General features: G+C 37.4%; 1 protein-coding gene across 1 annotated transcript in view; it reads right to left on the bottom strand.

The window, feature by feature from the left end:
- The window catches only part of ATRNL1 (attractin like 1), an 891320-nt gene that overhangs the window by 840628 nt on the left and 25320 nt on the right, over positions 1-25372 (bottom strand). Inside the window, 2 exon segments of the mRNA XM_027596871.2 lie at positions 4688-4801; positions 6210-6293. Coding sequence (XP_027452672.2) covers positions 4688-4801; positions 6210-6293 — 198 coding nt within the window.

Here is a 25372-nt window from a genome sequence, read left to right as displayed (position 1 = left end):
GTCTAAAATAAGCACCTCTCTGGTTTTCACCCAATTAGCCCTCCTACTGCTGCCAATGGGCGAACGTGCATTCTCGTGCCACCACCCTCCTTTTCTTCCTTCACACCATTTGGACTGCAGTGTCCATTTCTCCCTTTATCCTGCAATCCATCCTGTTATAATCCTATAGGGTGGTCTCTTAACTCATGTGTAAACCATCTCTTAAAGCCATCTTAGACCCTTGCTATCTCCCTCTGGTTGAAAATTCTGATGAAGCTAGAAGGAGAACACTCCACACCAGCAAAGTGACTACAGTGACATTCTAGTTAAACCTGTACACTTCCAGGACACTAATCTAGGTATTTTAGGTCAACTAAAACTATATACTATTTCTATTTCTTTCAAATTTTACATACTTATACAAATTATAGTAATATTCCAAAAGACATTTAAGCTCATATTCACACAAAAGAAAACTAACGGTGGGAGGGGGCAGATAGAAATGTGCAAGAGTTCTGAGTCAGTAACCAGTTAGTAACTGGTAGTTTTCCCTTTTTCAATTTCCTTATGCATGAGGAAAAATTACATATCTTCCTTTACTTATACCATACTACCCTCTCCAAATCTGTGAAAACATGCAATATGAGAAAAGAAGCTGCTGACAACAAGTTATATTACTCGAAATAGTCCATTCCTTTAGGCAATGTTAAATTTATGTGTAGGCATCACCAGGAACTGAACTCTCTCATCCAAATCATACTTGACAGAACAAAATGAACTAAAACAATCAAATAATTTATTTTACAAACATATTCTCAAAACAAATTAAAAAGTAATCAAACCTTAATACTTTTCTAATTATTACTGCATCTACTAAGCTATGTTTGTGAAAGAACAAAAAATTTTAAAAGGGGACTGTCAAAAGAATTCTAATTCTATAATACCAATCTTAGTTACATATATTTTTCACTATAGTGAGATTACATTGAAGTACATTGTTAAAAATAATATTCCCAGGTCTTTATAAAAGATATAATTAATCTCTCTGAAACAAAGAACAGATATGTTTACTGGTTATTTTAAGTTTTTTTAAAAGAATAATTTATTTAAAAAATAAATAAGAGAAATTTAATTAAAATGTTTATTTTTAAAAATAAACTTTAAAAGAGAGGGTTTCCACATCAAGCAGTTTGGACCAACTAACCCTTCCACTGAAGTCAACTAGAAAAATGACAAATTACATAAAAACAAAAAAAAACCAGTTTGAAGATACTGGAGAACTAAGAAGATGGTGAGCCCCGGTACTGAGGCCATTTCTCCTTATGGGCATTTGCTGATTTCAAAGTTGGAGGTGAGGTTTGAAGGGCTAAGAAACTGGGTTGGTTTTACAGAGCTAGGAAAACAAAAAGTGGAACCCAGGGTACTTGCTTTGACCTGGGACCCCAAAAAGACTATGAGTAAAAGTGAACTGTAAAAGATCCACCCTCCAGGAGATTGCACTGCAGCTTGGACATGAATCACCTCAATATCTAAATTCAGTTGACTGGATTACTAGTGTTTCCAGGCACTCTCTATAGGAATATATTATCTTTCTAGGACTCAAATTATTACTACATGTGATTTTACAAACATGATGTCCAGCACACAATAAAAAAAAATAACACTTCTCTATTACAATCCATTCTCCACATTCTAAAGTCTTGCCTATAGAATAAAGTCCAATTTCCTTAGTGTGGTATACAAGAAAGCAATACTAGTGATTAAGGGATTATAAAACCAGAGTTATCATTCTGACTGTATTACTTACTAGCTAGGCAACTTTGAACTACTCACTGAATCTCTTTGTGCCTCAATTCTCCATTTATGAATGGAGAATTTATAAACTCCATGCAATAATATAATCCCTAAAGGGTTACTGTGAAGATTAAATGGGTTAATGTATATAAAGAATTCTTGCATACTGCCTGGCACATAATAAGCATTCAGTAGATGTACTAATTACTGTTTATTGGGTAATCTGGCTCCTACCAATCCCCTCACACTTCCTATGATCAAATTACCCATAAGTACTTATATTAGCCCAAAACATAATGTTCTTTAATGTGTCTATGCCTTTGTACATATGTTTTTCTCTACCAAGAATGTCCCATCTGGCCCCCATACTTTGCTTATTATGCTTCTGCCCATGATGAAATTCACCATGAAGAATTAGTTACTTCTAAAATCATAAAGCACTCTTTTCATAACCTAATTAGAATACTATGCTGGGTAAAAAAAAATCTGTGTACATGCCGCCACCAGTGCCTAACTGCTGTGTACTGATGTAGCCTCCAAGTCCTTGGAATTTCCCAAGTGACAGGAGTGTCTCTGTTATTCATGGGGAACTCTGTTTATGCTAATGAGGTGACTCAGGACGGGAGCTGGCCACACCAAAAAGACCAACATGCATTTAAAGGGTTGAGGCTTTGAGCCACAAGAAATCAATCCAACTTCCAGAGAGAGGAGGAGGACTAGAGACAGTTCAACCTTGTGGCCAATGATTCAATCAATCATGCCTATATAATGGAACCCCAACAAAAACTCTGGACACTTGTAGCTCAGGTAAGCTTCCTGGATGATGATATACACTGGTGTGCTGGGAACATAACACATCTCAAGAACAAAGAAGTTCTTTGTGATCCTCCCAGACCTCATTCTATATGTCTCTTCATTTGTCAGGTCCTGATTTTTATCCTTTATCATAAAACTATAATCGTAAGTATAGTGTTTGCCTGAGTTCTATGAGTCATTCTAGTGAATTATTGAACCTGAAGGGGAGATGGGCACCCCTAAATCTGCAGCCAGCTGGTCAGAAGTGTGGGTGGGGCCTGAGGACCTCTGAACTTGCAGCTGGTGTCCAAACTAAGAGCAGTCCTAAAGAGGGCTGTGCACTCAACCTATGAAGTTTGGCCCAACTCCAGGTAGCTGGTGTGTGAATTCATTACAATGCCTGTATCTTATTCCTTACTATATCCTCCAGGCTTATGATGGTCTCTGGAACTGAGGAAGTTATCATATGTTTGTTGAATTCGTAGGATTATAGGCTTTTAAGTCAGGAGACTATCACTTCCTAATCCTGGCTCCACCATCCATTAGAAGTAAAACAATTTCTCTGAGTCTCAATTTTCTCAGCTATAAAATGGGGATAACAGCACTTCTTCCACAAGATCCTTGTGAGAATTAGATGACATTTAAACTGCCTAGTACACTGATTAGCATCAAATTGATACTCAATAAACATCTTTCCATCTCCTTCAAGATAGCTAATAGGAACACTTGCTAATGAAAAGTCAGTGGTTCCATCGTCACCATCGTACTAATTATCTTACAAAAGTTTCCTTTAGTATATCAAGAAAGCATAGGTAAGAGTGTTAAAGGATCACTGTTAATTAATGCAGTCATTACAACTATGAAGAAAACAAATGGAAAGACATACATCTAAATGATGGTCAATAGTGTCATAAAAATAAAGTAATGATAGCTGAGTAAAATCTAAATGGCCAAAAATTAATGTATGAACTCAGAATCTTACTTATTTATCACAATGAATTATCTTACAATATAATTATTCATAAGACTCTATTCCATTTTCTATCTATTGTCCTTGGATAAAGGGCCATTTGTGGCAATCCTTTAAATAATTTTCAAACAACTCAAAAATCAAATTCTAGAATTATATAGAGCAATAGCAATATTATAGACTGTGTCTAAGATCCTAAAGAGTCACTGTGAGATATTCATTCAGAAATACAAGTCCTTACATGTCTAACCAAAAAAATAATAGTTCACATTCATGGTAAACAGAACTATTTGCAACACAAATAGTAAAAAGAAAAAAGAAAATTTTTTAAATTTGAAGGTAACAATAAGCTTTTATCTTTATTCAAATTTTTAACAATGACAGAACATGTAAGCAGTATTATGGAAATAAGAAATATAAGGAATAATTTATCAGTAACTCTGGTCAACAATCATCTTAGTTAAATTGTACATAGAATCAACATTACATGATCCTAATATTTCCTATGTCTGATATATTTTCTCCTGTTCATAAAACATTTTATAATAATTTGCATTACATACATAAAAAAGATTTTTAAATTGATAGTGAAAACACTGTAATTTTAAAAATAAGTCTGACTACTAACAGTAAATATTTTGAAACAACCAAAACTCCCAAATTTTAAGAACTGAAAGAAACACATTTGTTATTAAACCATTACATAAAGTATAACGTAATCTTTTTTTACAGAATTGGAAATTTTATCATTTCACCAAAATAAAAAGACAACTATAAAAGACATATACATATGTCTATTATTTGTCACCTAGAACTCACATTAATCTATCCAATAGGTAGCTCTGAAAACATTCAAATCACTTTAAAAGAATAAACTATATGGGAAAAGAAGAAAGGATACTTATCAAGAAATCTACCTTTCTGAAAGAATACTTATTTATCTTTACTAAATCAAAATTTACACTATTATATATACACTAAAGTTGACAGTCACAGTATGCAACATTGTATTATAACCATCTTAGAAATTAAGCAATCAATATATCTGCTAAATTTATTTTAAAGCACAGAGCAGTATATATTTAAAAATAATAAATCACAGTTACTCTTCTACAACTGACTGTAAGTTCACCAATTAAACGTACTCACCTAAGAACCGCTATTAAAGGTGCATATATTGAATCTCCATCATAAACATACATATGATCCCAGCTACATTCAGTTGCAAAATGATTGAATCTTAATCTTAACACTGCATTTGGACTGAAAAAAATATTAAAATATGTTTAAATTAATATGTAACATTCAAAGCACAGTCCGAAAAATTTTAGGAACACTATATTAAAAACCTATTTATAGAAAATTTTCTATACATTCTTAAGTTACCAGTGTAAAAGACTGATAAAGAGTCTTCTCTAAATTGTAAAAATGAGGGATACCTCACTGGCTCAGTCAGAAGAGCATGCAACTCTTGATCTCAGGGTTGTGAGTTCGAGCCCCATGTGGGTGTAGAGATTACTTAAATAAATCTTTAAAAATAAATAAATGAATTGTAAAAATGACATACAATTTCAAAATTTATTAACACACTGTATATATAAATCACCATTTTCTAAAAATTTAGTCAGCAGTAAATGTTCTATGTTTTGATTAAGGTGGACATTACACAGATTGTATACATTATTAAAGCCATGTTGAACTGTACACTTAATATGCATTTTATTGTATGCATATTATACTTGAATAAAGTTGATTTTTAAAATTCAACACTCAAAAAGTAACTCTTATTTCTACAAATAATTTTAGTTTATTAACTAAAGGCCCTAATATGGTCTTGAAATTTTAATCAAAAGGTCTCAATAGTATATATTATTAATAAATAAACAAAATGAAAAACAAGGGGGGGGGTGCCTGGCTGGCTCAGTCAGCGGAACATGGAGCTCAGGGTCATGAGTTCAAGCCCCACACTGGGCACAGAGATTACTGAAAAAACAATAAACACACACACAAAAAAAACAAATTGAGACCATAAGTGTACAGAGAATTAATAACTTTTAAGTTCTAAAAAACTTTCTAAATAACCCCCACAAAAAAAACATTTTCTAAATACACTCTTTAAAAATCATAAAATGGTTTAAAAATAACATATCAATTCATTTATGATCTATTCACAGTATGTTTAAATAGCCAATTCAATCTCAAGCCCTAATTACTGAAAAATATTCCTAAAAGGATAATTAACTCTCTCCTACAAAATGTTCTTTTTATAACACCCTTATAACTAAAATGCTCAAGAGTATGAACCAATGGCATAATTCAGCATGGAACATTTTTAAACTTTCTATGGCATCTTCAAATTCCGTAACAAGATGTTTACAGCAAGCCAAAAATGCCTACTTGATTTACTGCCACACTAACATAATGCAAAAATAAAATATATGTAACAAACTATTATCTCAAGTTAAGGGGGTACTATAATTTACACTAAATGTGATATCTAAAAGTTGTAAATCTCATTTTAAAATATCATGAATAATGACTGAATAAACTATAAGCAACTGAATAAGCTATATACCTATAAAATTATACTTCAATACTTTAACACTGGTATGATCATCTTCTTTATCATTTCAGAATAAAATAATTAATTTAATCCAAATTATATACTTACTAGCCTTCAATTAGCCATGTGCATTTAGTTTTATATTTATAGTTAATTGGGCCATCTGTTAAATATCCAGAAGGTTCTGTTAACCTAGAAAACAAAATCATGAAAACAATTACCTTAAAGTAACTTTAAAACATATAGTAGCATGAGAAAATTAAAAAGACATTTAACCAAAGGAATGGAATGTAGCATTTTCCAATAGGGAGAATTTATTTACAAATTAGGAAAGTTTTCAAATTGCCATATATCTCTCTACATCTCAAAAGAATTTATTTTGGATTTCTCTAACCTTGACATATTTTGACTGTTTCACTTTGCACAGTGAAAAATCAACAGAAAGACTGAACATTGTACTGATGGGTTTATGTTTAATGCAAAAATAGATGAAGTTAAATTGCCTCTGTACAAAAATAAGGTGGAGGCAAAAGGAAGGTCAAAATGCACTTTAAAAGATGCAGATCAATGAAATAGAGAAATAGTGTATGAACATACCATTTTTAAAGTTACAGTGTTAGCTATATTTCCTTTTGGTTTTGGTCTTAGCTTTTTTTAGTTCTCATGTTATTTATTCAAGTAATAATTATTTATTTATTTTAGATTGAGTTAACACATAATGTGACATTAGGTTTCAGGTGTACACCTCAGTGATTTAACAAGTATGTACATTATGCTATGTTCACTACAAGTACAGCCACCATCTGTCCCCCTTACATCACTGTATTTGTTTTTCACAAACCAGGACTGCTGAGGTAGCTGTCAACAGACTTTACTGAGTTCGGCTACCTGTTTTATTATCATTTTCTCTTATCTACTTATACCTAGTCCAAGAACTCAATTTTAAAAATAGGATAAATCAAAGGTTTTATAATTATCTTCCATTTAAAATTATAAAAAAGACAATTAGAAAATTTCAGTTTTTAGAATTTAAAAATATTTAACAAAATCTCATATCTACTTCATTTTGTTCTCCTTAGCTCCAGCTCAATTGTTTTTTTGCCACAAAAAAAAACGTATTTTTAAGTAATTAAGATATCTTCCCATTTAGCCTTTATATATAATATATATAAATACATATATATATGTATATATCCACACACGCAAACACATACACACAAGGGCTTATCAGTCTTTACATATTCACATATACATAAACACATATATTATACATAATGTACACATACACACATGATCTCAGGGTCATTATTTAGTTCTAGATAAATTAAATTTTTCTTATAGTATAGACTAGTCTTAAGTACACTAGGAAAAAAGCGTTTCATTTATCTAAATCATGGGTTACAGAAATGTCAGTCAATAAGAATGTTATGTATAAGCCTTTTCATAATGCCTGCAGATTATTTTAGGCAACAGAGGGGCTAATTCATGCTTGGGAAAGTTTTTTAAGAACAGACAAATTCCAATACTCTCAAATTAATGTAATAATAAATTGAGCATTTTCTATGTGTCAGGATCTACTGTAAGCACATGTGCTACCTCACTTAAAAATCTCAAAAACCAGGGCACCTGGGTGGTGCAGTCGGTTAGGTGTCTGCCTTCGGCTCAGGTCATGATCCCAGAGTCCTGCGATCGAGCCCCGCATAGGGCTCCCTGCTCAGTGAAGTGTCTGCTTCTCCCTCTGCCGTTCTCCCTGATCATGCTAACTCTCTCCCTCTCTCTCTCAAATAAATAAAATCTTTTTAAAAAAATCTCCAAAACCTTACAAGGTAGTAATTATTAATCCGTACTACAGATGAGAAAACTGAGGCACAATTTAAAGAACAAGTTAAATAACGTGTCCTGATTTTTTCCTTTCCAACAATACTAGATAAGGTAATTTAGACAAATCCTGCACTGAAATCAACTTTAAAAAGCTAAGGAAAAATTTTAAAATCTTAAAAGCATCTTCAAGTAACAGAATGGTAAGATCTACCAACCCAAGACCCAGAAGTTGCAAATTCTTTAAGAGACAGGCATTCAGAGCTGTTTTTGCTCTGGAGAGACTTGCCTATTAAGAAGACAATATCAAAAAACTGAGTGCTTTTGGCAGCCTGATAGAGGGAGGGAGACAAAAGTTGAAGTCAATGGCCCATAAAAGGTAGGGGTTCAAACAATATGGCCCTCTGAATTCAGACACAATGACCTGTTATTAGGGTAAGGGGGTACCAGAAGTAAACCATCCCTATGTGGACTGCAGCCTAGCTATGAGTCAACTGGATGGCAGAAAACCTCAAGACTTACAATTGGCTTAAGGTGATACTGGAACTGCCAGTATCCAAAGCTCCTAACAGAAGATACAAAAATATTCTCTAAAGAAAGATCACATTATTCTAGGCCTCAATTATTTCTACCAATAATTTTTCAAGTAAAGTATCTAACATGATTAAAGATACAAAGATATATGAAGATGCAAGACAACAAAATAAGAACCAAAAGACAACAGGAAGAAACCTGAAGATACTTCAATTACAGAAATTGTCAGATGTGTCCTATAAAACAAATTATTAAGCTCAAAAACACAAAAGACAAGATTTAAAATTTTGGCAGTTAATTGAAAACTGTAAAAAGAGAGATATTTGAAAAAAATAACAGACATACTAATACTGAAAACTACCATTATCAAAATTAAGAATTTGAGGCACAGGTTTACAGCACATTTAAACACAGCTAAAACAGGATAAGAGATCCAGAAGATAGACCCCTAAGAATTTTCCAACCAAAGCAGGATGACTGAGAACTCAACCCACTGGGTTTGGGTCACTCCACCAGGTGAAACTCCAACAACCTGAGACTCCAGCTGAGAGCAGGAGAAATAAAAATAGGGGGTGGAAGAACAAAACCTCAGATATCAATTATCATCTTGTAACACATTTACAGAAACAAAGATCATAACAGTTTTGCATAGTTTCTATTTGCTTGTTATGTTTATATCTTCTCTCCTCATTTTTACTTTACATACAAGTTGTTGTAAGTTAACTTTACAATTTAGACTTTAGATAATGGCATATTCAGTATGACCATGACTGAATATCAAGAGTAATTAATACAACCAATCATAGATATAATGACTCTTCAAACTGTGTACTTCCTCATTTTGGACAAAGGGTGAGAACTTCAGTAGGAAGATGTATATCTTCTTAGAAAGAAATACAGTGTTACTTGGTTGCTGGGGAATTCACATGTTTAGAAAGAAAAAAAAAGCTGAATAATCAAAGGGTAGACTGTGCCAATTATCCATTGCCTGTCACTTCAAAATCCACAGTTTGCCTACTCTGTGAAAATGGATCTGAGCCTTTTAAATATTTTTTCTTTGTCAGATGGCATGATGTTAAAGCTGTCATGCTTTGTCAACAGAGTGCACTAGAGAGACTGCAGGAGAGGAGTTTTGCTTCCTGGTTCCAGTGTACTTAACAATGTCCTGCAGCTTGGCTTCTCCAGGACTAGCTCCTATAGAATGTGATGGCCAGCAACCCAGCCACCACCAGCTTCTCCCAGCACCTCCCCTCAGGCAATTTTGCAGCATAGTGCCTTCAGTGAGACACCGCCCCATGAACAGCGTTCCCCATCTTTCAATAAGATAACCGTGGCAAGTGCCAAAGGGCAGATATCAAGCAATTTCTACCAGCATAACAGCAATGGTACCTTTCAGTGAGCCACAGCCATGCCCTCCCAACAAGGTCTGGATTTCAGGCCAGGAAGTGGGGGCTTACACTTAGGTGTTCTATCTCAACCATAAAGGTAGAAATGGCTACTCCTTATACCCACCATTTCTACATTGTTTGGAGAGCCCTTTACTTCTTAACTAGCCAATTTCTCATTCTTCCAATCCCTGTTACAGTCAAAAGTTCTTTACATTAAACTTTTCCTGCTAAAATTACTGTGATTCTCTTTTCTGACTGGACCCAAGCCGATCAATAATAATCAAGGATATGCAAAATGAAATCACAATAACATACCACCACTATGCACACACACAAAAAAATGACAAAAATTAAAAAGACTAATATCAAATACTGGCAAAAATGTGGAAAAGAGGAGTTGTCATAGGAATAAATCATTACAACTTCATAAAGTAATTTGGCATTATGTTGCACAGTTGAAAACAGACATATCTTTTGAAGTAGCCAAAGGTGTTTGTACTACCTACCCCTATATCCCTCTCAGACCCCCTTACTATTTCCATACACGGCCTGCCTTCTCCAGGCGAGCACCTGCATCATTCCTGGAGGACTCCCCTTTGGCTGTTGGAACCCCACTTCCTCTGCATGTGATGAGCTGAAAGTGCTTATAAATCAACATCCTCCCAGAGGTAGCCCCTAGCCAATGAATGATTTGGTAAGAGAGTAAATACCCCAAGCTTCCTTACCTCTTTGTTGGGATAATACTGCAGTGCATTTTCCGCCCAGTACTTCCTTGTGGGATTAAGCTCTAGTCGCCCCCAGTGGTAGCGGACTTGGTAACATACTTCTTGCTGGCTACTTCTGTGTACTTCTCTGTCAGTGTCCCTGCATCTCCCAAGTATACTACATGTGCTCAATTCTCAATGTGAAAGCAGATACTTCTGCTTCAGGGTGGTGGACAGGAGGGTGACCAAACTAACACTTACCAGCAGGAAGCCTATCTTCGGGACAGGATTCTAGAGTTGGATCGCTCACCAGGCAGATGGTAGACAGAGTGGTAATAACTCCTGACATGCTACAGCTACAATGACTAAGACTTACACTTGTGAGCTGAGATGGCATTCCAGTAGAAGGTTATGCACAGAGACGAGTCTAATGCAACAGCTCTAATATTTGAGAAGTACAGTAGCAAGGGTAATTATAAGGACTGTCAAATGAGTTCATTGCTATAAAAAGTCATGATATGCTAAAGGAAGAAAACTGCAGCAGAGTGCCTCTATGAGATACCTGCTCATGAGCAGTTTCTCCCAACATCCTGTAAGACCCAGTTCACCAACCACGAATTTTAGATACAGTGTAAAAGCCAGGAGACTCTATAACATTTAAATGGAATCTCTACTACTGAATCCAGAGGGAGGATCAAGCTGAAAAACAGCCCAGGATCAGATTGTGGAAAGGAGCAGAATTATAGAAAAAGTTTAATTCACAGCCGTGAATTAAAGAAGTATTCCTTTCATCTAAAATATCAATTTTATTGATAGGAAGTTGTTCTTAATGTCTTATTCTTTCTGTAGCATCAGTAGTGAGGTTTCTCTTTTCCTTTTTGATAATGGCAATTAATATTTTTTCTTGATAAGTTTTGCTACAGAATTCAAAAATTAAACAAAACTTCAGGGCTGAAGATAGTGCCCCTAAAAGGAAGTAAAACCCTGATACCTAGGAGGGTGTCATCTGGATAGATGCACTTGAGAACCTTGCTAAGCCAGTATTTAGAGAAAATTTTAGCTCTTGATGTGTATATTAGAAAACTGAAAATCAATTATCCAAGGTTATAGCTCAAGAAGCTAGAAGAACAGGAGGCGGAGCAAGATGGCGGAGAAGTAGGAGACCCCGCCTTCCTCTGGTCTCAGCAATTCAGCTGAATAGGGATCAAACCATTCTGAACAACTACGAACTCAACAGTAGATTAAAGAAGAGAGTAGCAACAACTCTCTGACAGAAAAGCGACCACTTACTGGAAGGCAGGACGTGCGGAGAAGTGAATCCCAGGCGATATACGGGAGGATAGATGGAGGGGGAGGGGGCCTCCCTCGGCCGCTTTTGGCAAGTGATAGAGCCGCAGAGCACAAAATCAGAACTTTTAGAAGTCGGCTCTGCTGAGGGACGTCAGTCCGGTGGCTAACCTGGGGGTGGAACCCTCCCGGGACAGTGTGGTCTCAGGACCCTCGGGTCACAGAAAGACTGGGGGTGCCTGAGTGCGGCAGAGCTCCCAGGTATCAGAGGGGGAAACCAGGTGCAGAGACGGAGCCGAGGCGTGGGCTCTCAGCTCGGGGTTGCCATAAACTGTGATCTGTGGCCCAGTCGGGCCACTGCTCCTGCAGCAGGGACCCAACAAGCGGCAGAGCTGAGACTCCCCTTCCTCCCCCCGGGGAGGAGCGGCGCAAGAGCGCACCGCAGGGATCTGCTGGGTTTGGAGACCCCACACGGGGTCGAGTGCCAGAGATAGAAACGCTCAGTCACAAGCCGGGTGAGCACAGAGTGCGGCGGAGACTGGGGACACGGGAGTGACTGCTTTTCTCTGGGGGCACACTGAGGAGCGGGACCCCGAGTTCTCAGCTCCTCCGGGCAGAGATTGGGGAGGCCACCATTTTTACTCTGGTCCTCCAAAGCTGTACCAAGAGCTTGCAGGGAACGAAAACTCCTGAGAGCAAACCCGAGCAGCTTGCTTAGCCTGGACCGACAAGGGCGGGGCAATTCCACCTCCAGCAAAGACATTTGGGAAGCACGGCAACAGGCCCCTCCCCCAGAAGATCAGCACGAACAGCCAGAAAGTAAAGAACAAATTTACTGATCAAGGAGAATGGGAGAACTCCAGCGCTAGGGGAATACTGCACATAGAATTCATGGCTTTTTTACCGTGATTCATTAGTTTTTCAAAGTTAATTTTTTTAACTGTTTTTTTTTAAATTGTTCTTTTTCCCTTTTTCAACCATCTTCTCAAACCCTTTTTTAAAATAAACTTTTTGTTTTTCACTTTTAGAATCATATTTTATCCCTTCATAGTAATTACCCTTAGTTTTGGCATATATATATATATATATATATAAGTTGTTCTCTTTTTAAATTTTTGAGATATAGTTTCTTCTAACAGATCAAAATATACCCTAAATCAACTAGTGTATGGCTTTGTTCTAGTCTCCCTGATCACATTCTCTCCCTTTTTTTTTCTTTTTTTAATCTTCTTTCTTTTTTCAAGCAACTTATCTTATCAATTTCTTTTATAAAATCTTTTATAATTTTCATCTTTACAGTCATCTTCCATCCCTTCATTGTATCAACCCTTATTTTGTACATATATGTCTTCCATCCTTTAAAATTTTAGGAGGCACTTTCTTCTAACAGACCAAAATACACCCAAAATCTAGTGTGTGGCACTGATCTATGCACTAGCCTGATCATATTTGATCATATTCTCTTTTTCTTTTGCTTTGTTCAGTTTCTTTTTTCTTTCTTTCCCTTTCTCTTCCCCTGGTTTCAGGTCTTTTCTGATTTGTATAGAGTATATTTGCTGGGGACGTTGTTAACCTGTTAGCATTTTGTTCTCTCATTCATCTATTCTCCTCTGGACAAAATGACAAGACGAAAGAAATCACCTCAGCAAAAAGAACAAGAGGTAGTACCGTCTGCCAGGGACCTACTCAGTACGGACATTAGTACAATGGCAGACCTAGAGTTCAGAATCATGACTTTAAAGATACTAGCTGGGCTTGAAAAAAGTGTGGAAGTTATTAGAGAAACTCTTTCTGGAGAAATAAAAGAATTAAAATCTAACCAAGTCAAAATCAATAAGGCTATTAATGAGGTGCAATCAAAAATGGGGGTACTAACTGATAGGATAAATGAGGCAGAAGAGAGAATCAGTGATATTGAAGACCAAATGATGGAAAATAAAGAAGCTGACAAAAAGAGAGATAAACAACTACAGGATCACGAGGGCAGAATTCAAAAGATAAGGGATACAGTAAGATGAAACAACATTAGAATAATTGGGATCCCAGAGAAGAAGAAAGAGAGAGAGGGGCAGAAGGTATATTGGAGCAAATTATAGCAGAGAACTTCCCTAATGTGGGGAAGGAAACAAGCATCAAAATCCAGGAGGCACAGAGAACCCCTCTCAAAATCAATAAAAATAGGTCAACACCCCGACATCTAGTAGTAAAACTTACGAGTCTCAGAGACAAAGAGAAAATCCTGAAAGCAGCTCGGGAGAAGAGATATGTAACCTACAAAGGTAGAAACATTACACTGGCAACAGACCTATCCAGAGAGACCTGGCAGGCCAGAAAAGACTGGCATGATATCTTCAGAGCACTAAATGAGAAAAATCTGCAGCCAAGAATACTCTATCCAGCTAGGCTCTCATTAAAAATAGAAGGAGAGATAAAAGTTTCCAGGACAAACAAAAACTAAAGGAATTTGCAAACACAAAACCAGCCCTCCAAGAAATATTGAAAGGGGTCCTCTAAGCAAAGACAGAGCCTAAAAGCAGCATAGATCAGAAAGGAACAGAGACAATATACAGTAAGAGTCACCTTACAGGCAATACAATGGCACTAAATTCGTATCTTTCAATAGTTACCCTGAATGTAAATGGGCTAAATGCCCCAATCAAAAGACACAGGCTATCAGATTGGATTAAAAAACAAGACCCATCACTATGCTGTCTGCAAGAGACTCATTTTTAGACCAAAAGACACCCCCACATTGAAAGTGAGGGGGTGGAAAACCATTTACCATGCTAATGGACACCAAAAGAAAGCTGGGGTGGCAATCCTTATATCAGACAAATTAGATTTTAAAACAAAGACTATAATAAGAGATGAAGAAGGACACTATATCCTACTAAAAGGGTCCATCCAACAAGAAGATCTAACAATTGTAAATATCTATGCCCCTAACATGGGAGTGCCAATTATATAAGGCAATTAATAACAAAAGCAAAGAAACACATAGACAACAATTCAATAATAGTGGGGGACTTTAACAACCCCCTGACTGAAATGGACAGATCATCTAAGCAAAAGATCAACAAGGAAATAAAAACTTTAAATGAAACACTGGACCAAATGGACTTCACAGACATATTCAGAACATTCCATCCCAAAGCAACAGAATACACATTCTTCTATAGTGCCCAGGGAACATTCTCCAGAATTGATCACATCCTAGGTCACGAATCAGGTCTCAACCGGTACCAAAAGATTGGGATTATTCCCTGCATATTTTCAGACCACAATGCTTTGAAACTAGAACTCAATCTCAAGAGGAAAGTCAGAAAGAACTCAAATACATGGAGGCTAAAGAGCATCCTACTAAAGAATGAATGGGTCAGGCAGGAAATCAAAGAAGAATTAAAAAAACTCATGGAAACCGATGAAAATGAAAACACAACTGTTCAAAATCTTTGGGATACAGCAAAGGCAGTCCTGAGAGGAAAGTATATGGCAATACAAGCCTTTCTCAAGAAACAAGAAAGGTCTCAAATACACAACCTAACCCTAACCTTAAAGGAGCTAGAGAAAAAACAGCAAATAAAGCCTAAACCCAGCAGGAGAAGAGAAATAATAAAGATCAGAGCAGAAATCAATGAAATAGAAACCAAAAGAACAGTAGAACAGATTAACGAAACTAGGAGCTGGTTCTTTGAAAGAATTAACAAGATTGATAAACTCCTGGCCAGACTTATCAAAAAGAAAAGAGAAAGGACCCAAATCAACAAAATCATGAATGAAAGAGGAGAGATCACAACCAACACCAAAGAAATACAAACAATTATAAGAACATATTATGAGCAACCCTATGCCAGCAAATTAGATAACCTGGAAGAAATGGGTGCATTCCTAGAGATGTAACAACTACCAAAACTGAACCAGCAAGAAATAGAAAATCTGAACAGACCTATAACCACTAAGGAAATTGAAGCAGTCATCAAAAATCTCCCAACAAACAAAAGCCCAGGGCCAGATGGCTTTCCAGGGGAATTCTACCAAACATTTAAAGAAGAATTAATTCCTTTTCTCCTGAAACTGTTCCAAAAAATAGAAATGGAAGGAAAACTTCCAAATTCCTTTTATGAGGTCACCATTACCTTGATCCCCAAACCAAAGACCCCATCAAAAAGGAGAATTACAGACCAATATCCTTGTCGAACACGAATGCAAAAATTCTCACCAAAATACTAGCCAATAGGATCCAACAGTACATTAAATGGATTATTCACCACGACCAAGTAGGATTTATCCCTGGGCTGCAAGGTTGATTCAACATCCGCAAATCAATCAACGTGATACAATACATTAACAAAAGAAAGAACAAGAATCATATGATCCTCTCAATAGATGCAGAAAAAGCATTTGACAAAGTAGAGCATCCTTTCTTGATCCAAACTCTTCAGAGTATAGGGATAGAGGTTACCTACCTCAATATCATAAAAGCCATCTATGAAAAACCTACAGCAAATATCATTCTCAATGGGGAAAAGCTGAGAGCTTTTCCCCTAAGGTCAGGAACACGGCAGGGATGTCCACTACCACCACTGCCATTCAACATAGTATTAGAAGTCCTAGCCACAGCAATCAGACAACAAAAAGAAATCAAAGGCATCCAAATCGGCAAGGAGGAAGTCAAACTCTCACTCTTTGCAGATGATATGATACTGTATGTGGAAAATCCAAAAGACTCCACCCCAAAACTGCTAGAATTCATACAGGAATTCAGTAAAGTAGCAGGCTATAAAATCAATGCACAGAAATCAGTGGCATTCCTATACACCAACAACAAGACAGAAGAGAGACAAATCAAGGAGTTGATCCCATTTACAACTGCACCCAAAACCATAAGATACCTAGCAATAAATTTAACCAAAGAGGCAAAGGATCTGTACTCAGAAAACTATAAAATACTCATGAAAGAAACTGAAGAAGACACCAAGAAATGGAAAAACGTTCCATGCTCATCGATTGGAAGAACATTGTGAAGATGTCAATGCTACCTAGAGCAATCTACACATTCAATGCAATTCCCATCAAAATACCATCCACTTTTTTCAAAGAAATGGAACAAATAATCCTAAAATTTGTATGAACCAGAAGAGACCCCGAATAGCCAGAGGAATCTTGAAAAAGAAAAGCAAAGCTGGCGGCATCACAATTCCGGACTTCCAGTCTATTACAAAGTTGTCATCATCAAGACAGTATGGTACTGGCACAAAAACAGACACATAGATCAATGGAACAGAATCGAGAGCCCAGAAATGGACCCTCAACTCTATGGTCAACTCATCTTTGACAAAGCAGGAAAGAATGTCCAATGGAAAAAAGACAGTCTCTTCAACAAATGGTGTTGGGAAAATTGGACAGCCACATGCAGAAGAATGAAACTGGACCATTTCCTTACACCACACACAAAACTAGACTCCAAATGGTTGAAAGACCTAAACGTGAGACAGGAGTCCATCCAAATCCTAAAGGAGAACACAGGTAGCAACCTCTTCGACCTCAGCCGCAGCAACTTCTTCCTAGACATCGCCAAAGGCAAGCGAAGCAAGGGCAAAAATGAACTATTGGGATTTCATCAAGATAAAAACTTTTGCACAGCAAAAGAAGCAGTCCACAAAACCAAAAGAGAACTGACAGAATGGGAGAAAATATTTGCAAATGACATTATCAGATAAAGGGCTAGTATCCAAAATCTATAAAGAACTTATCAAACTCAACACCCAAAGAACAAATAATCCAATCAAGAAATGGGCAGACGACATGAACAGACATTTTTCCAAAGATTACATCCAAATGGCCAACAGACACATGAAAAAGTGCTCAACATCGCTCGGCATCAGGGAAATCCAAATCAAAACCTCAATGAGATACCACCTCACACCAGTCAGAATGGCTAAAATTAAGTCAGGAAACAACAGATGTTGGCAGGGATGCAGAGAAAGGGGAACCCTCCTACACTGTTGGTGGGAATGCAAGCTGGTGCAACCCCTCTGGAAAACAGTATGGAGGTTCCTCAAACAGTTGAAAATAGAGCTACCATATGATCCAGCAATTGCACTACTGGATATTTACCCCAAAGATACAAATGTAGGGATCCGAAGGGGTACGTGCACCCCGATGTTTATAGCAGCAATGTCCACAATAGCCAAACTGTGGAAAGAGCCAAGATGTCTATCGACAGATGAATGGATAAAGAAGAGGTGGTATATATACACAATGGAATATTATGCAGCCATCAAAAGGAATGAGATCTTGCCATTTACAACGATGTGGATGGAACTGGAGGGTGTTATGCTGAGTGAAATAAGTCAATCAGAGAAAGACATGTATCATATGACCTCACTGACATGAGGAATTCTTAATCTCAGAAAACAAACTGAGGGTTGCTGGAGTGGTGGGGGGTGGGAGGGATGGGGTGGCTGGGTGATAGACATCGGAGAGGGTATGTGCTATGGAGAGCGCTGTGAATTGTGCAATACTGTTGAATCACAGATCTGTACTTCTGAAACAAATAATGCAATATATGTTAAGAAAAACAAAGAAGAAGAAGAAGATAGCAGGAGGGGAAGAATGAAGGGTAGTAAGTCGGAGGGGGAGACGAACCATGAGAGACGATGGACTCTGAAAACAAACTGAGTGTGCTAGAGGGGAGGGGGTGGGGGATGGGTTAGCCTGGTGATGGGTATTAAAGAAGGCACGGTCTGCGTGGAGCACTGGGTGTTACGCACGAACAATGAATCATGGAACACAACATCAAAAACTAATGATGTAATGTATGGTGATTAACATAACAATAAAAATTTTAAAAAAAGAAAAAGAAGCTAGAAAAAGAATAGTGAGTTAAATCAAAAGAAAGTATATGGAAGGGAGTAATAAAGAACAGAAATCTCTTGGGAAGCCTCGGTGGCTCAGTCAGTTGAGCAACCCACTCTTGGTTTCAGCTGAGGTCATGATCTCAGGGTTATGAGATTGAGGTCTGCATTGGGTTCTGTGCTCAGCAAGGAGTCTCCCTGGAATTCTCTCCCTTTCCCTCTGCTCCTCCCCACACTGGTGCATGCGCTCTGTCTCTCTCAAACAAATAAATCTTAAAAAAGAAAAACAGAAAACTCTTAAATAGAAAAGTCATACAATAAAGGAAATCAACAAATTAAAAGCTGGCTTAATGAAGACTAACAAAATTTAGAATTCTCTAGCAAAACTTATCAAGAAAAAAATATTAATTGCCATTATCAAAAAGGAAAAGAGAAACCTCACCACTGATGCTACAGAAAGAATAAGACATTAAGAACAACTTCCTATCAATAAAATTGATATTTTAGATGAAAGGAATACTTCTTTAAATAGTACAACTTGATGAAACAAACAGAAGAAGAAATGAAAAACACAAATATCCTTCACATGAAAATCCTAAACAAAATATAATCAAATTTAATCTAGCACTTTATAAAAAGAATATATGTAAGAGTATTGCTGACTGAGGTATGTATAAAGACTTGGAGGCTCGTGAAATAGCATTCCTATGTTGGGGGACTACAACTCATTCAATGAATCAATGAGGAATGTCTAATGATGAGACTATAGGGAAATCCAGATGACAATGGTTACAAGAATGGGAGAAAATAGATTTAATGGTTACTCTGATTGGTTCAAGAAAGGAACCATAAATTTAACTGCATTAAGCCTTTGAGCAACTAAAATCTACCTAAAATTTTTACATTTAATTCATGAAATCATTTGCTGATACAGTATGAAAATCATCCCATGCCTAGCATGAAACCCCTTCAGAGCAAAAAAGCAGTCATACAGAAGCCATTCCTTAAAAACTCTGAAAGGCAAATACAAACAACCCTGATGCATGAGGCAAAATATAGTAGAAGCAAACAATAGATATACCAAGAGCCTAGGAGGAAATCTGGGGAGAGATTCTTTGAAGAATAGGGTACTGAAAAACTATCCAGTATGTGAGCCCATACAGAGGAATTGGGGAAGCCACATGCATCCTCAGGGAAGACTACATTCTCAAAAAAGACCTGAGAAGACTCTACATTTTCACCCCTGGCTAACTTTTAGACTGAAAGCAAAAAGGAAATGAAGGCTAAGGCAGAGTCATAAACAACCTACCTATGCACTGAAGGAGTGCCCCAAAAGAGTCAACATGCAAAGACTAGGAGAGTTGTTTATTTTTTCCTTGGCTCCAGGTATTCAAGGAAATCTATGTCAAAACACTAGCTGACCACAAGCTAAAAGAACAGAGACTTTAGAGACCATCCGCAACAAAGAATACAGATATTACAAAAGTAGTTTAGAAAAATCATGAACTATAACCCACATATGCAAAAGAAAAACAAACTCTGAAGAGAGAGAAGACTTTAATTTCTAGACTTATCACATTACAATAATCAACAAAAAAATTACCAAACATGCAAAGAAACAAAGTATGGCCCATTTGCAGAGGTTAGTAGAAACTGTCCCCATGGAAACAGACATTGAACTTGCCACTTCTAATGTTTCTATAATGTATTCTAAGTTTCAAACAACTAATGTATTTTTTATTGTGGCACTCCTGTTCTTGAATTAAGAGCCATATTGACATGTTAATCTAGATCAGAGCTCCACAAACTACTGGCCCATTGCCTGTTTGTGTAAATGAAGATTTACTGAATTCCACCACACCCATTTGTTTACACATGTCTAAGATTGCTAACACACTACAAGAGCACAGTTGAACAGTGGCAACAGAAACCATCTGGCTTGCAAAGTCTAAAATATCTATTATCTGGCCTTTTACAAAAAAGTTTGCCAATCCCTGTCCAGATGCCTGTCACATGCCCATATGCCTTCAAATGTCTTATTTGGCTAAAACTGTCCAATCTAAAGTCCCTGATCAAATAAACATGCTGGGCTGTTTAAAATACAGGAACGCCAACTACTAAGTGCAGGAAAACCAGCACAAACATTAAGCAAAACTAAAATTAAATCAATTGAAGTATAGTTCTCTATCCTGGCTATGAATACAAAATTTGATTAAAACATCAGAAAAATAAGAAAAAATCAGTAGTTTAAAAAAAAAGAAAAAGAAAAAATCAGTAGTTTTAATGCTACAAAGTCTCTGAGACAATAAATCCTGTTTATCAAAAAATAGGGTTTTAGTGCTGACAATAACCACTCAAGGAATAGTTGAATCCACTTGGGGAATCTTTATGCAGTCACCTTTGCAAGCCATCCTCACATGGAAGTCTTTTTTAAAAGAGTGTTTTTATTTTTTCTTAAAGATTTTATTTATTTATTTGACAGAGATAGAGCACAAGTAGGCAGAGCGATAGGCTGAAGGAGAGGGAGAAGCAAGCTCTCCACGGAGCAGGGAGCCCAATGTGGGACTCGATCCCAGGATGCCGGGATCATGACCTGAGCCGAAGGCAGCCACTTAACCGACTGAGCCACCCAGATGCCCCTAAAAGAGTGTTTTTATTTAAAATATTATTTAACAGTTCATATAAAATAAAGAGTACCTCTAGATTATATTCATTGGTATTAACTTTTCTTTCTCCTTTCTGCACAGTGATGCATTATTGTATTACACTGTTGAGCTTGCATATCTTCTTGTTTCCTTCACAGTGCACTGCGCATCCTCCACCTCTAAGTGTGCATTCTCCATCCATCTGACTCCTAATAAAAATTTAGGTGACCTCACCTGCTAGAGCAGTAGTCTTTAAACCTTAATTACATGCTCCCTTGTCAGTAAAAGTTTTTATTACATAATTCAAATATGTGTATATTTACATGTAAATAAACATGTACTATTTAAAATATTGTGCACTAGGAGCACCTGGGTGGCTCAGTCAGTTAAGTGTCTGGCTCTTGATTTCAGCTCAGTTCTTGATCTCAGTGTTGTGAGTTCAAGCACCACATGAGGCTCCATACTGGGTGGGCATAGAGCCTACTTTAAAAAATTGAATTAAATTAAATATTGTGCACTATAAAGTATAAATTTTAAAAATCAAAATTAAAAATAACACTACTAGAAGTCCTAATATTTTCTTCCCATACTCCAGTAAGTCTTCTTGGGTACCATCCCACTTTAGAGAACACTGATTTGAACAAATCATATCTTAGCCAAATAGGTATTACCCCATGTAAGTACACTAACCAAGCGGACTAGAGTAGTTGACTGGCACCAGCACACACTAACAAAAATTCCTCTATAGACTGGCCTCAGTGTTAACAAATAGTATGTTTAGTCAGCTCTCACATCTACAGGACTCACATTTTCTAAGACGACTGAGCTGTTTATACCATACCCTTTGCATGATTTGGGGTAAAATATAATTCACTACTGGTAGAATGCCACTGGAAGACTATTACCATTTCTCCTCCAGCAAATAAAACCTTTTTCTATGATCCTTTAAAATACTATATTTCCATTGCAAATCTTTCCGAATCTCAACCAGGCTTCAAGTAATTGCCAAGGCCAAACAGTGCCTTCAGGATGGATGTTACTAAGACCAGTATCAAAAAAGGTTTGAGTATTTTAACCTTTTAGCTGCTGTATGTCAATACTTATCTATGGATAAGTTATATTGGAATTGATACCAGGGTACTCAGAAGTCTTTCACTCAAATATTTGGACATCAGATTCTTGGCCACGTATTATAATTAGGCATTCACTTCAAGATTTCTGGCCATGTTAAATATGCCTAATGTCAAGTTGACTTCATACTGAGCAAGGAAGCTACAGACATAGGAGGAAGAAATTAAGTTACCAGGCAAGATACTTCATTTTAAAAAGATTTGATTCGGTTGTACTCATTCATTTTTTACTGATTGTAAGACAGAATATATTATTCACTCCTAATATTTCCATGGGGAGGGATTTTAATTAGAGTGACACTCTTGGCCTCACTGCCCATATCTCACTCCTTCTTTCTTCCTCAGTAGAGAAGGGGTGGCTTCTGATTGGTAAGGTAAGGAGAAAAATCTGGGGTACTGAAGGCTGGGCCAACTCTAGGCTGAGAGAATGCATTATGCCTACTTTCTTCCATGCAATATAAGGGCCCTGCCCAGAAATATGGACCAGCAGTTGCTTACCTCTGCCTCCACGTAAATTTAATTTTGAAGTGAAATATTAGATAGCCCATTATGGCCACACATGAAAGTCATGTTCTCCAGGGGTGCCTGGGTGGCTCAGTCAGTTAAGCGTCCAACTCTTGGTTTTGGCTCAGGTCACGATCTCAGGGTTGTGAGATCGAGCCCTATGTCAGGCTTCACACTCAGTGCAGAGTCTACTTAAGACTTTCTCTCCCTCTGCCCCTCCCCTGCCATGTGCACACATGCTCCCTCTCAAATAAATCAATCTTTAAATTAAAAGAAAAAAATGTTCTCCATATTAGCACTGATAAATCTGGTATTTTAACAGCTATCTATCTGACTTCTAGGCCTATTTCTCAACTAATTCTGAACTCTAAAATTCTAACAATTACAGTCCCAAATCTGAGGATTCTAGCCCATTAAGCATTTTTCCTCAGCACTGCCTTAAGTCACTAAGATGACTATACAACCCAAGCAACCCAAGCATTTTTTTAGTCACACAGTCTCTTCCACACAGTATCATTCTTCTCAAATTATCTACTATCTACTATCTAACAATAAGGACAACCTTTTTCCCTTCTGGCTAAACTGACTTCACATCTACTAATTATTTTTAAACCTTAAGCTGTCTGTATTTTTCCTATTCACTTTTTGGTGGCATATGGCTCAACTGTCAGAATGAAATTAACAGTATGAATATTATCCTGTGGGTCAAATAGGGCCAAATGGATCAAACAGCTAAAATTTAAGAGCATCTTATTTTCAAGGACCCAAATATTAATTACTAAACTTATGCCAACCATTCAGAGTATTAATTCCCATCATTCATGGTAGATCAAAGAGAGGAAAGAGAGGGAATTTCACAAAGCATGATAAAAAACTAAACTCACAAATCATCCTGCATTATTTACTGTTGTTAAAAATAATAAAACTCAATTCACCACTATGCTTAAGTTAGTAATTTAATTTAATTTTCTGGTTAACTAAACAAAATGATTAACTGAAACTCAAGAAGAGTACTTTTCAATGATTTGTTGCTAAATATGTTCCTGAATTTCTTTTTATTGCTATGTAAACAAATTGCCACAAACCTAGAAGCTTCTAACAACAAATATTTATTATCTCACAGTTCAATAGCTCAGAAGTCCCTGTGGACTCAGATGAATATTAGCTGAGCTAGACTCTTATCTGGAATCTTTGAAAAGAATCCACTTCTAAACTCATTCAGATTGTTGACAGAATTCAGTTCCTTGAGGTTATAACACTGAGATTCCCATTTCCTTGACAATTATTGGTCAAGGGATGCTCTCAGCTCCTTCATCTTCAAACCAGCAATGGTATGTCAAATTCTCTTTGTGCCTCAAATCTTCGACTTCCCCTTTTACTAGCAACCTGAGAAAATTGCTTTTAAAGGGCTCATGTGACTTGATTAAGCCTATTCAAATAATCTCCCTTTAGCCATATAACATAACATAACTAGGACAGAAACACCAGGGGGCAAAGTTCAAGAGGGTCATCTTAAAATTATGCTTACCAAGGAGGAGCAAGCTGACAGAGGAGTAGGAGACCTAAATTTGGTCAGGTCCCAGGAATTCAGCTAGATAGGGATTAAACCATTCTGAACACCTAAGAACTCAACAGGAGATCGAAGAAAAGAAAAGCAGCAACTCTCTGAACAGAAAAGCGACCACTTTCTGAAAGATAGGACGTGCAGAGAAGTGAATCCGAGGTGATATTCAGGAAGAGAGATGGCGGGGTAGGGGCCTCCATCAGCCACTACCAGCAAGTGATAAAGCAGCCGAGCACAAAATCGGAACTTTCAGAAGTCGGCTCCGCTGAGAGAGGTCACTCCAGTGGCTAAGTGGGAGTGGAACCCTCGCTGGGACAGTGTGGTTTCAGGACCGTCGGGGTCACAGAAAGACCAGGGATGCCTGAGTGCAGCAGAGCTCCCAGGTATCAGAGCAGGGAAGCAGGCTGCAGAGATGAAGCCAAGGAGTGGGCTCTCAGCTCCGGGTTGCCCTAAACTGTGAACCACAGCACAGTCGGGCCACTGCTCTTCCAACAGGGACCCAACAAGTGGCAGATCCAGGGAGACCCCCCCCTTCTTCCCCCAGGAGGAGCGGCACAGGAGCGCACTGGAGAGATCTGCTGGGTTTGGAGACTCCACACAGGGTCATGTGCCAGAGATAGAAACGCTCAGTCACAGGCCAGGTGAGCACGGAGTGCAGCGGAGACTGGGGAAATGGGAGGGATTGACTGCTTTTCTCTGGGGGCTCACTGAGGAGTGGGGTTTCCGAGTTCTCGGCTCCTCTGGGGTGGAGATTGGGAGGCCGCAACTTCACTCTTGTCCTCCAAAGCTGTACAGAAAGCTTGCAAGGAACAAAAGCTACTGAGAGCAAACCCAAGCAGA

Source organism: Zalophus californianus, chromosome 15 (assembly GCF_009762305.2).
Source record: "Zalophus californianus isolate mZalCal1 chromosome 15, mZalCal1.pri.v2, whole genome shotgun sequence".
Lineage (NCBI taxonomy): Eukaryota > Metazoa > Chordata > Mammalia > Carnivora > Otariidae > Zalophus > Zalophus californianus.
The sequence above is the reverse complement of the archived record's forward strand: the minus strand, read 5'-3'. Positions and strand labels throughout refer to the sequence as shown.